Source organism: Crinia signifera, unplaced genomic scaffold, assembly GCF_055691185.1.
Source record: "Crinia signifera unplaced genomic scaffold, ASM5569118v1 HAP2_SCAFFOLD_389, whole genome shotgun sequence".
NCBI classification, from domain to species: Eukaryota; Metazoa; Chordata; class Amphibia; order Anura; family Myobatrachidae; genus Crinia; species Crinia signifera.
Genome location: NW_028142282.1, coordinates 12,730 through 32,270, shown reverse-complemented (window position 1 = coordinate 32,270; position 19,541 = coordinate 12,730). Strand labels below are relative to the sequence as shown.

At 51.6% G+C, this 19,541-nt stretch overlaps 1 protein-coding gene across 1 annotated transcript in view; it reads right to left on the bottom strand.

Annotated features, from left to right (window-relative positions):
* Positions 1–19,541, bottom strand: part of LOC146055229 (uncharacterized) — an 82,504-nt gene that overhangs the window by 50,922 nt on the left and 12,041 nt on the right. The window contains exons 5-6 of the mRNA XM_083168223.1: positions 17,040–17,101; positions 13,611–13,744 (exon numbers count right to left, since the gene is read on the bottom strand). Coding sequence (XP_083024349.1) covers positions 13,611–13,744; positions 17,040–17,101 — 196 coding nt within the window. The remainder of the gene's footprint in view (positions 1–13,610; positions 13,745–17,039; positions 17,102–19,541) is intronic.

Sequence of the window (19,541 nt, the reverse complement as noted above, 5' to 3'; positions counted from 1 at the left end):
CGTCACATCCCTCCACCCACTCTGTATTACCCCTATACCCCTGTCCGAGTACGTCATCTCACTCCACCCACTCTGTACTACCCCTATACCCCTGTCCGAGTACGTCATCTCAGTCCACCCACTCTGTACTACCCCTATACCCCTGTCCGAGTACGTCACCTCACTCCAACCACTCTGTACTACCCCTATACCCCTGTCCGAGTACGTCACCTCACTCCAACCACTCTGTACTACCCCTATACCCCTGTCCGAGTACGTCACCTCACTCCAACCACTCTGTACTACCCATATACCCCTGTCCGAGTACGTCACCTCACTCCACCCACTCTGTACTACCCCTATACCCCTGGCCGAGTACGTCATCTCACTCCACCCACTCTGTACTACCCCTATACCCCTGTCCGAGTACGTCACCTCACTCCACCCACTCTGTACTACCCCTATACCCCTGTCCGAGTACGTCACCTCACTCCACCCACTCTGTACTACCCCTATACCCCTGTCCGAGTACGTCACCTCACTCCACCCACTCTGTACTACCCATATACCCCTGTCCGAGTATGTCATCTCACTCCACCCACTCTGTACTACCCCTATACCCCTGTCCGAGTACGTCATCTCACTCCACCCACTCTGTACTACCCCTATACCCAGGGGCGGATTGGGGACTAAAAGTGGCCCTGGAAATTTCTTGGAAGTGGCCTCATGTATGGGGTCAAAAAATCAATAATAGGTGGAGCCTGCATAACAGTAGATGGCATTACTACATCACTATACTTAAGCCCGTACACACTGGGGGATATATTGCTGAGATGGTCGCTGATGAAAAATAAATTGCTGGGGGAGCCCGGCAGTGGAAATCAGCTGGTCGCAGGAGCATGTTCTTGCGACCAGCGATCACTATGGGGGAGAAAACGGAAGTGCGCACCAGCGATATATCGCTGGTGCACACTCCCATCGCGGGCAATATGGTCGCTCAGCGACCATATTGCCCGTGATATTACACAAAATCGCCCTGTGTACGCACCTTTTAGAGACATCAGTGACAGGCAAGAGTAAAGCATCAATAGTGTCTGGAACTATGCAGCACCCCTTGACTGATTGGCACACTTAACAGCACCCTTGCACCCTGGACTGATACAGCACACATGGCGGTGCCCCTGAACTGATGCGGCATACATGGAGCACCCCTAAAATTATACAGCACGCCTAGCAGCACCCCTGAAATTATACAGCACGCATTGCAGCACCCTTGAAACTGTACAGCACACATGGCAGCACCCCTTAACTGATAAGGCACACTTAACAGCAAACTTGCAGTAAGAAAAAAACAAAATACATTATTTTAATAAAAAAAAAAAAAGCCAGCTGCCCTGGACTGAGACGACACACATAGTGGCACCCCTGGACTGATACGGCACACATGGCGGTACCCCTGGACTGATACGGCACACCCCTGGACTGATACAGCACACATGTCAGACACAAAGAGAAATATGTTTAGGGATGCCGAAAAGCCAACATCATGTGGATCCATACATGTATACACAGCCACCCTCATACATGCATACACCGCCACCCTCATACATACATTTATACACCGCCACCCTCATACATACATTTATACACTGCCACTCTCATACATACATTTATACACCGCCACCCTCATACATACATTTATACACCGCCACCCTCATACATACATTTATACACCGCCACGTTCATACATACATTTATACACCGCCACCCTCATACATACATACATTTATACACTGCCACCCTCATACATACATTTATACACCGCCACCCTCATACATACATACATTTATACACCGCTACCATCATACATGCATACATTTACGCCACCCTCATACATACATACATACATACATGTATACACCACCACCCTCATACATGCATACATTTACTCCACCCTCATACATAAATAAATACATTTATACACCACCACCCTCATACATACATACACCACCACCCTCATACATGCATACATTTACTCCACCCTCATACATAAATAAATACATTTATACACCACCACCCTCATACATACATACACCACCACCCTCATACATGCAAACATTTATACACCGCCACCCTCATACATACATACATACACCGCCACTCTCATACATACATTTATACACTGCCACGTTCATACATACATTTATACACCGCTACCATCATACATGCATTTATACACCGCTACCATCATACATGCATACCATTTATACACCGACACCCTCATACATGCATACATTTATACACTGCCACCCTTATACATACATACATTTATACACCGCCACCCTCATACATACATACATTTATACACCGCCACTCTCATACATACATTTATACACCGCCACCCTCATACATACATACATACCATTTATACACCACCACCCTCATACATACACACCATTTATACACCACCACCCTCATACATGCATACCTTTTTTACACCACCACCCTCATACATGCATACCATTTATACACCGCCACCCTCATACATACATACCATTTATACACCGCCACCCTCATACATACATACCATTTATACACCGCCTCCCTCATACATACATACATACCATTTATACACCGCCACCCTCATACATACATTTATACACCGCCACCCTCATACATACATTTATACACCGCCACCCTCATACATACATACATTTATACACTGCCACCCTCATACATACATACCATTTATACACCACCACCCTCATACATACATACATTTATACACTGCCACGTTCATACATACATTTATACACCGCTACCATCATACATGCATTTATACACCGCTACCATCATACATGCATTTATACACCAACACCTTCATACATACATACATCAATACATAGTGTCTCTCTCATATATATCCACAAACACAACATAGTGCAGTTACTCAGGTATGCCCCCCCCCCCCCCAACACAGCTCCAAAGATGTTTAAAATTGTCGTCGTCCCCCCGTTCCCCCAAACACAACCCCTGGCTACCCGGCCCCAACAAGGCCACCTCACCTTCCCCGGGTAACTTACTGGGGAGTTGTCTTCAGTGCACGCTGACTGCACGTTATGCAGGGAGGGAAACAAATGCATCATGCTGGCCGGGCGACGTATGGAGAGGGGGGAGGAGCTACGCGGACTGCCGCGGACCGGGTGCCCACTGCCCATAGCTTCTGCGATGAGGGGGGGTGCTGCATAGAGCCGGGCGGCCCCGTCTCCTCTGTCTAGTTAGAGCAGGTGCTCCGCGGACGAGGTGGCCAGTGCCCATAGCTTCTGCGACGAGGGGGAGGGGGTGCTGCATAGAGCCGTGCGGCCCCGCCTCCTCTGACTGGTTAGAGCAGGGGTGGCCAACCTGCGGCTCATTAAGGAAAGAGCCACTGGTTGGCCACCCCTGCTCCATGCAGTCAGAGGAGGCGGGGCCGCCCGGGGACACAGGCTAGGGCTGACAAATGCAGTTAATCTACACTGCACAAAATGTAATGAGGCCGGCCTCAATTCGGCCTCAATGCAATCGGCCTCCCGGGAAACTTCCCGGTCAATTTAATGGCCAATCCGCCCCTGCCTATACCCCTGTCCGAGTACGTCATCTCACTCCACCCACTCTGTACAACCCCTACACCCCTGTCCGAGTACGTCATCTCACACCACCCACTGTGTACTACCCCTATACCCCTGTCCGAGTACGTCATCTCACTCCACCCACTCTGTACTACCCCTATACCCCTGTCCGAGTACGTCACCTCACTCCACCCACTCAGTACTACCCCTATACCCCTGTCCGAGTACGTCATCTCAGTCCACCCACTCTGTACTACCCCTATACCCCTGTCCGAGTACGTCACCTCACTCCACCCACTCTGTACTACCCCTATACCCCTGTCCGAGTACGTCATCTCATTCCACCCACTCAGTACTACCCCTATACCCCTGTCCGAGTACGTCATCTCAGTCCACCCACTCTGTACTACCCCTATACCCCTGTCCGAGTACGTCACCTCACTCCACCCACTCTGTACTACCCCTATACCCCTGTCCGAGTACGTCATCTCACTCCACCCACTCTGTACTACCCCTATACCCCTGTCCGAGTACTTCATCTCACTCCACCCACTCTGTACTACCCCTAAACCCCTGTCCGAGTACGTCATCTAACTCCACCCACTCTGTACTACCCCTATACCCCTGTCCGAGTACGTCATCTCACTCCACCCACTCTGTACTACCCCTATACCCCTGTCCGAGTACGTCATCTCACTCCACCCACTCTGTACTACCCCTATACCCCTGTCCGAGTACATCACCTCCCTCCACCCACTCTGTACTACCCCTATACCCCTGTCCGAGTACGTCATCTCACTCCATCCACTCTGTACTACCCCTATACCCCTGTCCGAGTACGTCACCTCACTCCACCCACTCTGTACTACCCATATACCCCTGTCCGAGTACGTCACCTCAGTCCACCCACTCTGTACTACCCCTATACCCCTGTCCGAGTACATCATCTCACTCCACCCACTCTGTACTACCCCTATACCCCTGTCCGAGTACGTCATCTCACTCCACCCACTCTGTACTACCCCTGTACCCCTGTCCGGGTACGTCACCTCCCTCCACCCACTCTGTACTACCCCTGTACCCCTGTCCGAGTACGTCATCTCACTCCACCCACTCTGTACTACCCCTATACCCCTGTCCGAGTACGTCACCTCACTCCACCCACTCTGTACTACCCCTATATCACTGTCCGAGTACGTCATCTCACTCCACCCACTCTGTACTACCCCTATACCCCTGTCCGAGTACGTCATCTCACTCCACCCACTCTGTACTACCCCTATACCCCTGTCCGAGTACGTCATCTCACTCCACCCACTCTGTACTACCCCTATACCCCTGTCCGAGTACGTCATCTCACTCCACCCACTCTGTACTACCCCTATACCCCTGTCCGAGTACGTCATCTCACTCCACCCAATCTGTACTACCCCTATACCCCTGTCCGAGTACGTCATCTCAGTCCACCCACTCTGTACTACCCCTATACCCCTGTCCCAGTACGTCACCTCCCTCCACCCACTCTGTACTACCCATATACCCCTGTCCCAGTACGTCACCTCCCTCCACCCACTCTGTACTACCCCTATACCCCTGTCCGAGTACGTCATCTCACTCCACCCACTCTGTACTACCCCTATACCCCCGTGTCCGAGTACGTCACCTCCCTCCACCCACTCTATACTACCCCTATACCCCTGTCCGAGTACGTCACCTCCCTCCACCCACTCTGTACTACCCCTATACCCCTGTCCGAGTACGTCATCTCACTCCACCCACTCTGTACTATCCCTATACCCCTGTCCGAGTACGTCACCTCCCTCCACCCACTCTGTACTACCCCTATACCCCTGTCCGGGTACGTCACCTCCCTCCACCCACTCTGTACTACCCCTATACCCCTGTCCGAGTACGTCACCTCACTCCACCCACTCTGTACTACCCCTATACCCCTGTCCGAGTACGTCATCTCACTCCATCCACTCTGTACTACCCTTATACCCCTGTCCGAGGACGTCATCTCACTCCACCCACTCTGTACTACCCCTACACCCCTGTCCGAGTACGTCATCTCAGTCCACCCACTCTGTACTACCCCTATACCCCTGGCCGAGTACGTCATCTCACTCCACCCACTCTGTACTACCCCTATACCCCTGTCCGGGTACGTCATCTCACTCCACCCACTCTGTACTACCCCTATACCCCTGTCCGGGTACGTCATCTCACTCCACCCACTCTGTACTACCCCTATACCCCTGTCCGAGTACGTCACCTCCCTCCACCCACTCTGTACTACCCCTTTACCCCTGTCCGAGTACGTCACCTCCCTCCACCCACTCTGTACTACCCCTATACCCCTGTCCGAGTACGTCATCTCACTCCACCCACTCTGTACTACCCCTATATCCCTGTCCGAGTACGTCACCTCACTCCACCCACTCTATACTACCCCTACACCCCTGTCCGAGTACGTCATCTCACTCCACCCACTCTGTACTACCCATATACCCCTGTCCGAGTACGTCATCTCACTCCACCCACTCTGTACTACCCCTATACCCCTGTCCGAGTACGTCATCTCACTCCATCCACTCTGTACTACCCCTATACCCCTGTCCGAGTACGTCACCCCACTCCACCCACTCTGTACTACCCCTATACCCCTGTCCGAGTACGTCATCTCACTCCATCCACTCTGTACTACCCCTATACCCCTGTCCGAGTACGTCACCTCACTCCACCCACTCTGTACTACCCCTATACCCCTGTCCGAGTACGTCATCTCAGTCCACCCACTCTGTACTACCCCTATACCCCTCTCTGAGTACGTCATCTCACTCCACCCACTCTGTACTACCCCTATACCCCTGTCCGAGTACGTCATCTCACTCCACCCACTCTGTACTACCCCTATACCCCTGTCCGAGTACGTCATCTCACTCCACCCACTCTGTACTACCCCTATACCCCTGTCCGAGTACGTCATCTCACTCCACCCACTCTGTACTACCCCTATACCCCTGTCCGAGTACGTCATCTCACTCCACCCACTCTGTACTACCCCTATACCCCTGTCCGAGTACGTCATCTCACTCCACCCACTCTGTACTACCCCTATATCCCTGTCCGAGTACGTCATCTCACTCCACCCACTCTGTACTACCCCTATATCCCTGTCCGAGTACGTCATCTCACTCCACCCACTCTGTACTACCCCTATACCCCTGTCCGAGTACGTCATCTCACTCCACCCACTCTGTACTACCCCTATATCCCTGTCCGAGTACGTCACCTCCTTTCCACCCACTCTGTACTACCCCTGTCCGAGTACGTCATCTCACTCCACCCACTCTGTACTACCCCTATACCCCTGTCCGAGTACGTCATCTCACTCCACCCACTCTGTACTACCCCTATACCCCTGTCCGAGTACGTCATCTCAGTCCACCCACTCTGTACTACCCCTATACCCCTATCCGAGTACGTCATCTCACTCCACCCACTCTGTACTACCCCTACACCCCTGTCCGAGTACGTCATCTCACTCCACCCACTCTGTACTACCCCTATACCCCTGTCCGAGTACGTCATCTCACTTCACCCACTCTGTACTACCCCTATACCCCTGTCCGAGTACGTCATCTCACTCCACCCACTCTGTACTACCCCTATACCCCTGTCCGAGTACGTCACCTCACTCCACCCACTCTGTACTACCCCTATACCCCTGTCCGAGTACGTCATCTCATTCCACCCACTCAGTACTACCCCTATACCCCTGTCCGAGTACGTCATCTCAGTCCACCCACTCTGTACTACCCCTATACCCCTGTCCGAGTACGTCACCTCACTCCACCCACTCTGTACTACCCCTATACCCCTGTCCGAGTACGTCATCTCACTCCACCCACTCTGTACTACCCCTATACCCCTGTCCGAGTACTTCATCTCACTCCACCCACTCTGTACTACCCCTAAACCCCTGTCCGAGTACGTCATCTAACTCCACCCACTCTGTACTACCCCTATACCCCTGTCCGAGTACGTCATCTCACTCCACCCACTCTGTACTACCCCTATACCCCTGTCCGAGTACGTCATCTCACTCCATCCACTCTGTACTACCCCTATACCCCTGTCCAAGTACGTCATCTCACTCCACCCACTCTGTACTACCCCTATACCCCTGTCCGAGTACGTCATCTCACTCCACCCACTCTGTACTACCCCTATACCCCTGTCCGAGTACGTCACCTCACTCCACCCACTCTGTACTACCCTTATACCCCTGTCCGAGTACGTCATCTCACTCCACCCACTCTGTACTACTCCTATACCCCTGGCCGAGTACGTCACCCCACTCCACCCACTCTGTACTACCCCTATACCCCTGTCCGAGTACGTCATCTCACTCCACCCACTCTGTACTACCCCTATACCCCTGTCCGAGTACGTCATCTCACTCCACCCACTCTGTACTACCCCTATACCCCTGTCCGAGTACATCACCTCCCTCCACCCACTCTGTACTACCCCTATACCCCTGTCCGAGTACGTCATCTCACTCCATCCACTCTGTACTACCCCTATACCCCTGTCCGAGTACGTCACCTCACTCCACCCACTCTGTACTACCCATATACCCCTGTCCGAGTACGTCACCTCAGTCCACCCACTCTGTACTACCCCTATACCCCTGTCCGAGTACATCATCTCACTCCACCCACTCTGTACTACCCCTATACCCCTGTCCGAGTACGTCATCTCACTCCACCCACTCTGTACTACCCCTGTACCCCTGTCCGGGTACGTCACCTCCCTCCACCCACTCTGTACTACCCCTGTACCCCTGTCCGAGTACGTCATCTCACTCCACCCACTCTGTACTACCCCTATACCCCTGTCCGAGTACGTCACCTCACTCCACCCACTCTGTACTACCCCTATATCACTGTCCGAGTACGTCATCTCACTCCACCCACTCTGTACTACCCCTATACCCCTGTCCGAGTACGTCATCTCACTCCACCCACTCTGTACTACCCCTATACCCCTGTCCGAGTACGTCATCTCACTCCACCCACTCTGTACTACCCCTATACCCCTGTCCGAGTACGTCATCTCACTCCACCCACTCTGTACTACCCCTATACCCCTGTCCGAGTACGTCATCTCACTCCACCCAATCTGTACTACCCCTATACCCCTGTCCGAGTACGTCATCTCAGTCCACCCACTCTGTACTACCCCTATACCCCTGTCCCAGTACGTCACCTCCCTCCACCCACTCTGTACTACCCCTATACCCCTGTCCCAGTACGTCACCTCCCTCCACCCACTCTGTACTACCCCTATACCCCTGTCCGAGTACGTCATCTCACTCCACCCACTCTGTACTACCCCTATACCCCCGTGTCCGAGTACGTCACCTCCCTCCACCCACTCTATACTACCCCTATACCCCTGTCCGAGTACGTCACCTCCCTCCACCCACTCTGTACTACCCCTATACCCCTGTCCGAGTACGTCATCTCACTCCACCCACTCTGTACTATCCCTATACCCCTGTCCGAGTACGTCACCTCCCTCCACCCACTCTGTACTACCCCTATACCCCTGTCCGGGTACGTCACCTCCCTCCACCCACTCTGTACTACCCCTATACCCCTGTCCGAGTACGTCACCTCACTCCACCCACTCTGTACTACCCCTATACCCCTGTCCGAGTACGTCATCTCACTCCATCCACTCTGTACTACCCTTATACCCCTGTCCGAGGACGTCATCTCACTCCACCCACTCTGTACTACCCCTACACCCCTGTCCGAGTACGTCATCTCAGTCCACCCACTCTGTACTACCCCTATACCCCTGGCCGAGTACGTCATCTCACTCCACCCACTCTGTACTACCCCTATACCCCTGTCCGGGTACGTCATCTCACTCCACCCACTCTGTACTACCCCTATACCCCTGTCCGGGTACGTCATCTCACTCCACCCACTCTGTACTACCCCTATACCCCTGTCCGAGTACGTCACCTCCCTCCACCCACTCTGTACTACCCCTTTACCCCTGTCCGAGTACGTCACCTCCCTCCACCCACTCTGTACTACCCCTATACCCCTGTCCGAGTACGTCATCTCACTCCACCCACTCTGTACTACCCCTATATCCCTGTCCGAGTACGTCACCTCACTCCACCCACTCTATACTACCCCTACACCCCTGTCCGAGTACGTCATCTCACTCCACCCACTCTGTACTACCCATATACCCCTGTCCGAGTACGTCATCTCACTCCACCCACTCTGTACTACCCCTATACCCCTGTCCGAGTACGTCATCTCACTCCATCCACTCTGTACTACCCCTATACCCCTGTCCGAGTACGTCACCCCACTCCACCCACTCTGTACTACCCCTATACCCCTGTCCGAGTACGTCATCTCACTCCATCCACTCTGTACTACCCCTATACCCCTGTCCGAGTACGTCACCTCACTCCACCCACTCTGTACTACCCCTATACCCCTGTCCGAGTACGTCATCTCAGTCCACCCACTCTGTACTACCCCTATACCCCTCTCTGAGTACGTCATCTCACTCCACCCACTCTGTACTACCCCTATACCCCTGTCCGAGTACGTCATCTCACTCCACCCACTCTGTACTACCCCTATACCCCTGTCCGAGTACGTCATCTCACTCCACCCACTCTGTACTACCCCTATACCCCTGTCCGAGTACGTCATCTCACTCCACCCACTCTGTACTACCCCTATACCCCTGTCCGAGTACGTCATCTCACTCCACCCACTCTGTACTACCCCTATACCCCTGTCCGAGTACGTCATCTCACTCCACCCACTCTGTACTACCCCTATATCCCTGTCCGAGTACGTCATCTCACTCCACCCACTCTGTACTACCCCTATATCCCTGTCCGAGTACGTCATCTCACTCCACCCACTCTGTACTACCCCTATACCCCTGTCCGAGTACGTCATCTCACTCCACCCACTCTGTACTACCCCTATATCCCTGTCCGAGTACGTCACCTCCTTTCCACCCACTCTGTACTACCCCTGTCCGAGTACGTCATCTCACTCCACCCACTCTGTACTACCCCTATACCCCTGTCCGAGTACGTCATCTCACTCCACCCACTCTGTACTACCCCTATACCCCTGTCCGAGTACGTCATCTCAGTCCACCCACTCTGTACTACCCCTATACCCCTATCCGAGTACGTCATCTCACTCCACCCACTCTGTACTACCCCTACACCCCTGTCCGAGTACGTCATCTCACTCCACCCACTCTGTACTACCCCTATACCCCTGTCCGAGTACGTCATCTCACTTCACCCACTCTGTACTACCCCTATACCCCTGTCCGAGTACGTCATCTCACTCCACCCACTCTGTACTACCCCTATACCCCTGTCCGAGTACGTCACCTCACTCCACCCACTCTGTACAACCCCTATACCCCTGTCCGGGTACGTCACCTCCCTCCACCCACTCTGTACTACCCCTATACCCCTGTCCGAGTACGTCATCTCACTCCACCCACTCTGTACTACCCCTATACCCCTGTCCGAGTACGTCATCTCACTCCACCTACTCTGTACTACCCCTATACCCCTGTCCGAGTACGTCACCTCACTCCACCCACTCTGTACTACCCCTATACCCCTGTCCGAGTACGTCACCTCACTCCACCCACTCTGTACTACCCCTTTATCCCTGTCCGAGTACGTCATCTCACTCCACCCACTCTGTACTACCCCTATACCCCTGTCCGAGTACGTCACCTCCCTCCACCCACTCTGTACTACCCCTATACCGCTGTCCGAGTACGTCATCTCACTCCACCCACTCTGTACTACCCCTATACCCCTGTCCGGGTACGTCACCTCACTCCACCCACTCTGTACTACCTCTATACCCCTGTCCGAGTACGTCATCTCACTCCACCCACTCTGTACTACCCCTACACCCCTGTCCGAGTACGTAATCTCAGTCCACCCACTCTGTACTACCCCTATACCCCTGTCCGAGTACGCCATCTCACTTCACCCACTCTGTACTACCCCTATACCCCTGTCCGAGTACGTCATCTCACTCCACCCACTCTTTACTACCCCTATACTCCTGTCCGAGTACGTCATCTCACTCCACCCACTCTGTACTACCCCTATACCCCTGTCCGAGTACGTCACCTCACTCCACCCACTCTGTACTACCCCTATACCCCTGTCCGAGTACGTTATCTCACTCCACCCACTCTGTACTACCCCTATACCTCTGTCCGAGTACGTCATCTCACTCCACCCACTCTGTACTACCCCTATATCCCTGTCCGAGTACGTCACCTCACTCCACCCACTCTGTACTACCCCTATACCCCTGGCCGAGTACGTCACCTCACTCCACCCACTCTGTACTACCCCTATACCCCTGTCCGAGTACGTCATCTCCCTCCACCCACTCTGTACTACCCCTATACCCCTGTCCGAGTACGTCATCTCACTCCACCCACTCTGTACTACCCCTATACTCCTGTCCGAGTACGTCATCTCACTCCACCCCTCTGTACTACCCCTATACCCCTGTCCGAGTACGTCATCTCACTCCACTTACTCTGTACTACCCCTATACCCCTGTCCGAGTACGTCACCTCACTCCACCCACTCTGTACTACCCCTATACCCCTGTCCGAGTACGTCATCTCACTCCACCCACTCTGTACTACCCCTATACCCCTGTCCGAGTACGTCATCTCACTCCACCCACTCTGTACTACCCCTATACCCCTGTCCGAGTACGTCACCTCACTCCACCCACTCTGTACTACCCCTATATCACTGTCCGAGTACGTCATCTCACTCCACCCACTCTGTACTACCCCTATACCCCTGTCCGAGTACGTCACCTCACTCCACCCACTCTGTACTACCCCTATACCCCTGTCCGAGTACGTCATCTCACTCCATCCACTCTGTACTACCCCTATACCCCTGTCCGAGTACGTCATCTCACTCCACCCACTCTGTACTACCCCTATACCCCTGTCCGAGTACGTCATCTCACTCCACCCACTCTGTACTACCCCTATACCCCTGTCCGAGTACGTCATCTCACTCCACCCACTCTGTACTACCCCTATACCCCTGTCCGAGTACGTCATCTCACTCCACCCACTCTGTACTACCCCTATACCCCTGTCCGAGTACGTCATCTCACTCCACCCACTCTGTACTACCCCTGTACCCCTGTCCGAGTACGTCATCTCACTCCACCCACTCTGTACTACCCTTATACCCCTGTCCGAGTACGTCATCTCATTCCACCCACTCAGTACTACCCCCATACATACATAAGGTGTGCGCAGTGTATCATCACCAACCATAAATACATGTATGTAATAACTGTAGGAGGCCCCTGCTACATGTATGTAATATCTGAGAGAGGCCCATGCAACATGTATGTAATATCTGTGTGAGGCCCATGCTACATGTATGTAATACCTGTGAGAGGCCCCTGCTACATGTATGTAATATCTGTGTGAGGCCCATGCTACATGTATGTGATACCTGTGAGAGGCCCCTGCTACATGTATGTAATACCTGTGAGAGGCCCCTGCTACATGTATGTAATACCTGTGAGAGGCCCCTGCTACATGTATGTAATACCTGTGAGAGGCCCCTGCTACATGTATGTAATACCTGTGAGAGGCCCCTGCTACATGTATGTAATACCTGTGAGAGGCCCCTGCTACATGTATGTAATACCTGTGAGAGGCCCCTGCTACATGTATGTAATACCTGTGAGAGGCCCCTGCTACATGTATGTAATACCTGTGAGAGGCCCCTGCTACAGGAATGCGCTCCTGATAACAGGATGGGGCATGTGAGCGCAGGCCAGGGCCATCACTCCATCCTCCCATATCACTGAGCCCCCCACCTTGCCTTTACTTACTTTACTAGATCCCCCATACTCTGCTGTCGCTTACCCCATGCCATACTGCTTCTGGATTTCCCGCTCACACCTCTCCAGCTTCTCCTGCGCCTCCTCCCTGAACCTCTCCGCTACAGAGACAGCAATGCGGAGGTCTGACTGCAGCAGGGTGAGATCCTGAACCTCGCCCTGTGGTAGAGAAAGGTGTAATAGGTGAGGCGTGGTGGGGGAGATGGAAGAGAGTGTCATAATGCTGTATATAGAGGGAGAGCACTGCAGGGGATGGGAGCAGAGACTGTACAACTAGAGAGGGGATACGAGCTGTAAAGTGAGAGAGGCTGAGCAATATAATAAGGGAGAAGGAGCTGTATAGTGAGGGGTGGGGCTATATAATAAGGGAAAAGGAGCTGTATAGTGAGAGGCTGAGCTATATAATAAGGTAGGAGCTGTATAGTGAGAGGAGGGGCTATATAATAAGGGAGGAGGGACTGCATACTGAAAGGTGGGGCTATATAATAAGGGAAGAGGAGCTGTATAGTGAGAGGCTGAGCAATATAATAAGGAAGGAGGGGCTGTATAGTGAGAGGTGGGGCTATATAATAAGGGAGGAGGGAATGTATAGTGAGAGGCTGAGCAACATAATAAGGGAGGAGGGGCTGTATAGTGAGAGGTGGGGCTATATAATAAGGGAGGAGGGAATGTATAGTGAGAGGCTGAGCAATATAATAAGGGAGGAGGGGCTGTATAGTGAGAGGTGGGGCTATATAATAAGGGAGGAGGGAATGTATAGTGAGAGGCTGAGCAACATAATAAGGGAGGAGGGGCTGTATAGTGAGAGGTGGGGCTATATAATAAGGGAGGAGGGAATGTATAGTGAGAGGCTGAGCAATATAATAAGGGAGGAGGGGCTGTATAGTGAGAGGTGGGGCTATATATAATAAGGGAGGAGGGGCTATATAGTGAGAGGTGGGGCTATATAATTAGAGAGGAGGGGCTGTATAGTGAAAGGAAAATCTATATAATGAGGGGGAGGGGCTGTATAGTGAGAGGAGAAGCTATATAAGGGAGGAGGGGCTGTGTGGTGAGGGGTGGGGCAATATAATAAGGGAGGAGGGGCTGTATAGTAAGGGGTGAGGTTATATAATGAGGGAGGAGGGGCTGTGTAGTAAGAGGCTGAGCTATATAAAGAGGTTGGAGGGGCTGTGTAGTAAGAGGCTGAGCTATATAATGACGGAGGAGGGGATTTATAGTAAGAGGGGCTGTACAGTTAGAAAAGGGGCTATATAATAAGGGATGAGGGGCTGTATAATGAGGGGTGGGGATATATGAGGGAGGAGGGTCTGTATAGAGACAGACAAAGCTATATAATGATGGGGAGGGGCTGTTTAGTATGAGGAGAGGCTATATAATAAGGGAGGAGGGGCTATATAGTAAGGGGTTGAGATATATAGTAAGGGAGGAGGGGCTGTATAGTGAGAGGCTGAGCTATATAATAAGGGAGGAGGGGTTGTATAGTGAGAGGAAAATCTATATAATGAGGGGGAGGGGCTGTATAGTGAGAGGTGGGGCTATATAATAAGGGAGGAGGGTCTGCATGGAGAGAGGTAAAGCTATATAATGAGGGGGAGGGGCTGTATAGTGAGAGGAGAAGGTATCTAATAAGGGAGGAGGGGCTGTGTGGATAGGGGTGGGGCTATACAATAAGGGAGGAGGGGCTGTATAGTAAGGGGTGAGGCTATATAATGAGGGAGGAGGGGCTGTGTAGTAAGAGACTGAGCTATATAAAGAGGTTGGAGGGGCATTATAGTAAGAGAGAAAGCTATATAATGACGGAGGAGGGGCTGTACAGTTAGAAAAAGGGCTATATAATAAGGGATGGGGGGCAGTATAATGACGGGTGGGGCTATATAAGGGAGGAGGGTCTGTATAGAGAGAGAAAAAGAAACATAATGATGGGGGAGGGGCTGTTTAGTAAGAGGAGAGGCTATATAATGAGGGAGGAGGGGCTGTGTAGTAAGAGACTGAGCTATATAAAGAGGTTGGAGGGGCTTTATAGTAAGAGAGAAAGCTATATAATGACGGAGGAGGGGCTGAAAAAAGGGCTATATAATAAGGGATGAGGGGCTGTATAATGACGGGTGGGGCTATATAAGGGAGGAGGGTCTGTATAGAGAGAGAAAAAGAAATATAATGATGGGGGAGGGGCTGTTTAGTAAGAGGAGAGGCTATATAATAAGGGAGGAGGGGCTGTATAGTAAGGAGTGAGGATTTTTAATGAGGGAGGAGGGGTTGTATAGTAAGAGGTTAAGATATATAATGAGGGAGGAGGGGCTGTATAATGATAGGCTGAGCTATATATTGAGGAAAGATGAGCTTTATAGTGAAAGTCAGGGCTATATAATAAGAAAGGGGGCTGTATGGTGAGGGGTGAGGCTATATACTAAGGGAGGAGGGGCTGTATAGTGAGGGGGAGGGGCTCTATATTAAGGGGGAGGGGCTGTACAATGAGGAGAGGGGCTGTATAGTAAGAGTTTGAACAATATAATAAGGGTGCAGGGGTTTTATAGTGACGGACGGGGGCTATATAGTGAGACTAGGAGCTGTATAGTGAGGGGGAGAGGCTGTATAGCAGTGGTTCCCAAACTGTGTGCCGCGGCACCCTGGGGTGCCCTGGGACACTTGCAGGGGTGCCTCGGGTTGGTCGTCCAGGACCAATTCAAATGATTTATGATCAATTATTTCTGGACAAAACCAGTGCTGATGGCTGCCAATCATAAAATGTGTACAATCAGAACCAAATCCTGCCCTTTACCACACAACTGAACCTAAGAAGCACATATAACCACAATCTACTTCATTTTATATATATTTTTTTGGGCCTAGGGGTGCCGTGGAAAAATTCTGATACTCTAGGGTGCCGTGATTAGATAAAGATTGGGAACCCCTGCTGTATAGTGTGAGTTGGCGCTATATAATGAGGGAGGAGGCGTTGTATAGTGAGAGGCGGAGCTATATAATGAGGGAGGAGGCGTTGTATAGTGAGAGGCGGAGCTATATAATGAGGGAGGAGGCGTTGTATAGTGAGAGGCGGAGCTATATAATGAGAGAGGAGGGGTTGTATAGGGAGGGACGGGGGGCTGTATAGTGAGGGGGAAGTGGCTGTATAGTTAGGGGGAGGGGCTGTATAGTTGAGATGGAGCTATATAATGAGGGAGGAGGCGTTGTATAGTGAGAGGTGTAGCTATATAATGAGAGAGGAGGGGTTGTATAGGGAGGGACGGGGGGCTGTATAGTGAGGGGGAAGTGGCTGTATAGTTGAGATGGAGCTATATAATGAGGGATGGGGGGCTGTATAGCAAGGGAGGATTAGCTGTATAGTGAGAGGTGGAGCTATATAGTGAGGGAGGAGGGGCTATATAGTGAGAGGTGGAGCTATATAGTGAGGGAGGAGGGGCTACATAGTGAGTACAAGTTGATCTCTGACCTGAAGCTCATTTATTCTTTTCTTAAACTTGAGGTTTTCTGTCTCCAGCTGGTAAACACAATCTGTAAGAATAATAGAGAATAGAACTGAGAATACACCACAGACACACGGCAGCACTGAGTATACACCACAGACACACAGCAGTACTGAGTATACACCACAGACACACGGCAGTACTGAGTATACACCACAGACACACGGCAGTACTGAGTATACACCACTGACACACGGCAGTACTGAGTATACACCACTGACACACGGCAGTACTGAGTATACACCACTGACACACGGCAGTACTGAGTATACACCACAGACACACAGCAGTACTGAGTATACACCACAGACACACGGCAGTACTGAGTATACAACACTGACACAGCAGTACTGAGTATACACCACAGAAACACGGCAGTACTGAGTATACACCACAGACACACGGCAGTACTGAGTATACACCACAGACACACAGCAGTACTGAGTATACACCACAGACACACGGCGGTACTGAGTACACACCACAGACACACGGCAGTACTGAGTATACACCACAGACACACGGCAGTACTGAGTATACACCACAGACACACGGCAGTACTGAGTATACACCACAGACACACGGCAGTACTGAGTATACACCACAGACACACGGCAGTACTGACTATACACCACAGACACACGGCAGTACTGAGTATACACCACAGACACACGGCAGTACTGAGTATACACCACAGACACACGGCAGTACTGAGTATACACCACAGACACACGGCAGTACTGAGTATACACCACAGACACACGGCAGTACTGAGTATACACCACAGACACACGGCAGTACTGAGTATACATGACAGACACACGGCGGTACTGAGTATACACCACAGACACACGGCAGTACTGAGCATACACCACAGACACACAGCAGTACTGAGCATACACCACAGACACACGGCAGTACTGAGTATACACCACAGACACACGGCAGTACTGAGTATACACCACAGACACACGACAGTACTGAGTATACACCACAGACACACGGCAGTACTGACTATACACCACAGACACACAGCAGTACTGAGTATACACCACAGACACACGGCAGTACTGAGTATACACCACAGACACACGGCAGTACTGAGTATACACCACAGACACACAGCAGTACTGACTATACACCACAGACACACGGCAGTACTGAGTATACACCACAGACACACGGCAGTACTGAGTATACACCACAGACACACGGCAGTACTGAGTATACACCACAGACACACGGCAGTACTGAGTATACACCACAGACACACAGCAGTACTGAGTATACACCACAGACACACGGCAGTACTGAGTATACACCACAGACACACGGCAGTACTGAGTATACACCACAGACACACGGCAGTACTGAGTATACACCACAGACACACGGCAGTACTGAGTATACATCACAGACACACGGCAGTAATGAGTATACACCACAGACACACGGCAGCACTGAGTATACACCACTGACACACGGCAGTACTGAGTATACACCACAGACACACAGCAGTACTGAGCATACACCACGGACACACGGCAGTACTGAGCTTACACCACTGACACACGGCAGTACTGAGTATACACCACAGACACGCGGCAGTACTGAGTATACACCACAGACACACGGCAGTACTGAGTATACACCACAGATACACAGCAGTACTAAGCATACACCACAGACACACGGCAGTACTGAGCTTACACCACTGACACACGGCAGTACTGAGTATACACCACAGACACACAGCAGTACTGAGCATACACCACAGACACACAGCAGTACTGAGCATACACCACTGACACACGGCAGTACTGAGTATACACCACAGACACACGGCAGTACTGAGTATACACCACAGACACACAGCAGTACTGAGCATACACCACAGACACACTGCAGTATTGAGTATACACCACAGACACACAGCAGTACTGAGTATACACCACAGACACACTGCAGTATTGAGTATACACCACAGACACACAGCAGTACTGAGTATACACCACAGACACAGCAGTACTGAGTACACACCACTAATACACAGCAGTACTGAGTAGACATCACAGACACACAGCATATTGAGTATACACCACAGACACACAGCAGTATTGAGTATACACCACAGACACACGGCGGTACTAAGTACACACCACAGACACAGCAGTACTGAGTACACACCGCTGACACACAGCAGTACTGAGTATACATCACAGACACACAGCAGTACTGAGTATACACCACAGACACACAACAGTACTGAGTATACACCACAGACACACAGCAGTACTGAGTATACACCACAGACACACAACAGTACTGAGTATACACCACAGACACACAACAGTACTGAGTATACACCACAGACACACAGCAGTACTGAGTATACATTACAGACACAGGGCAGTACTGAGTATACACCACAGACACACGGCAGCACTGAGAATACACCACTGACACAC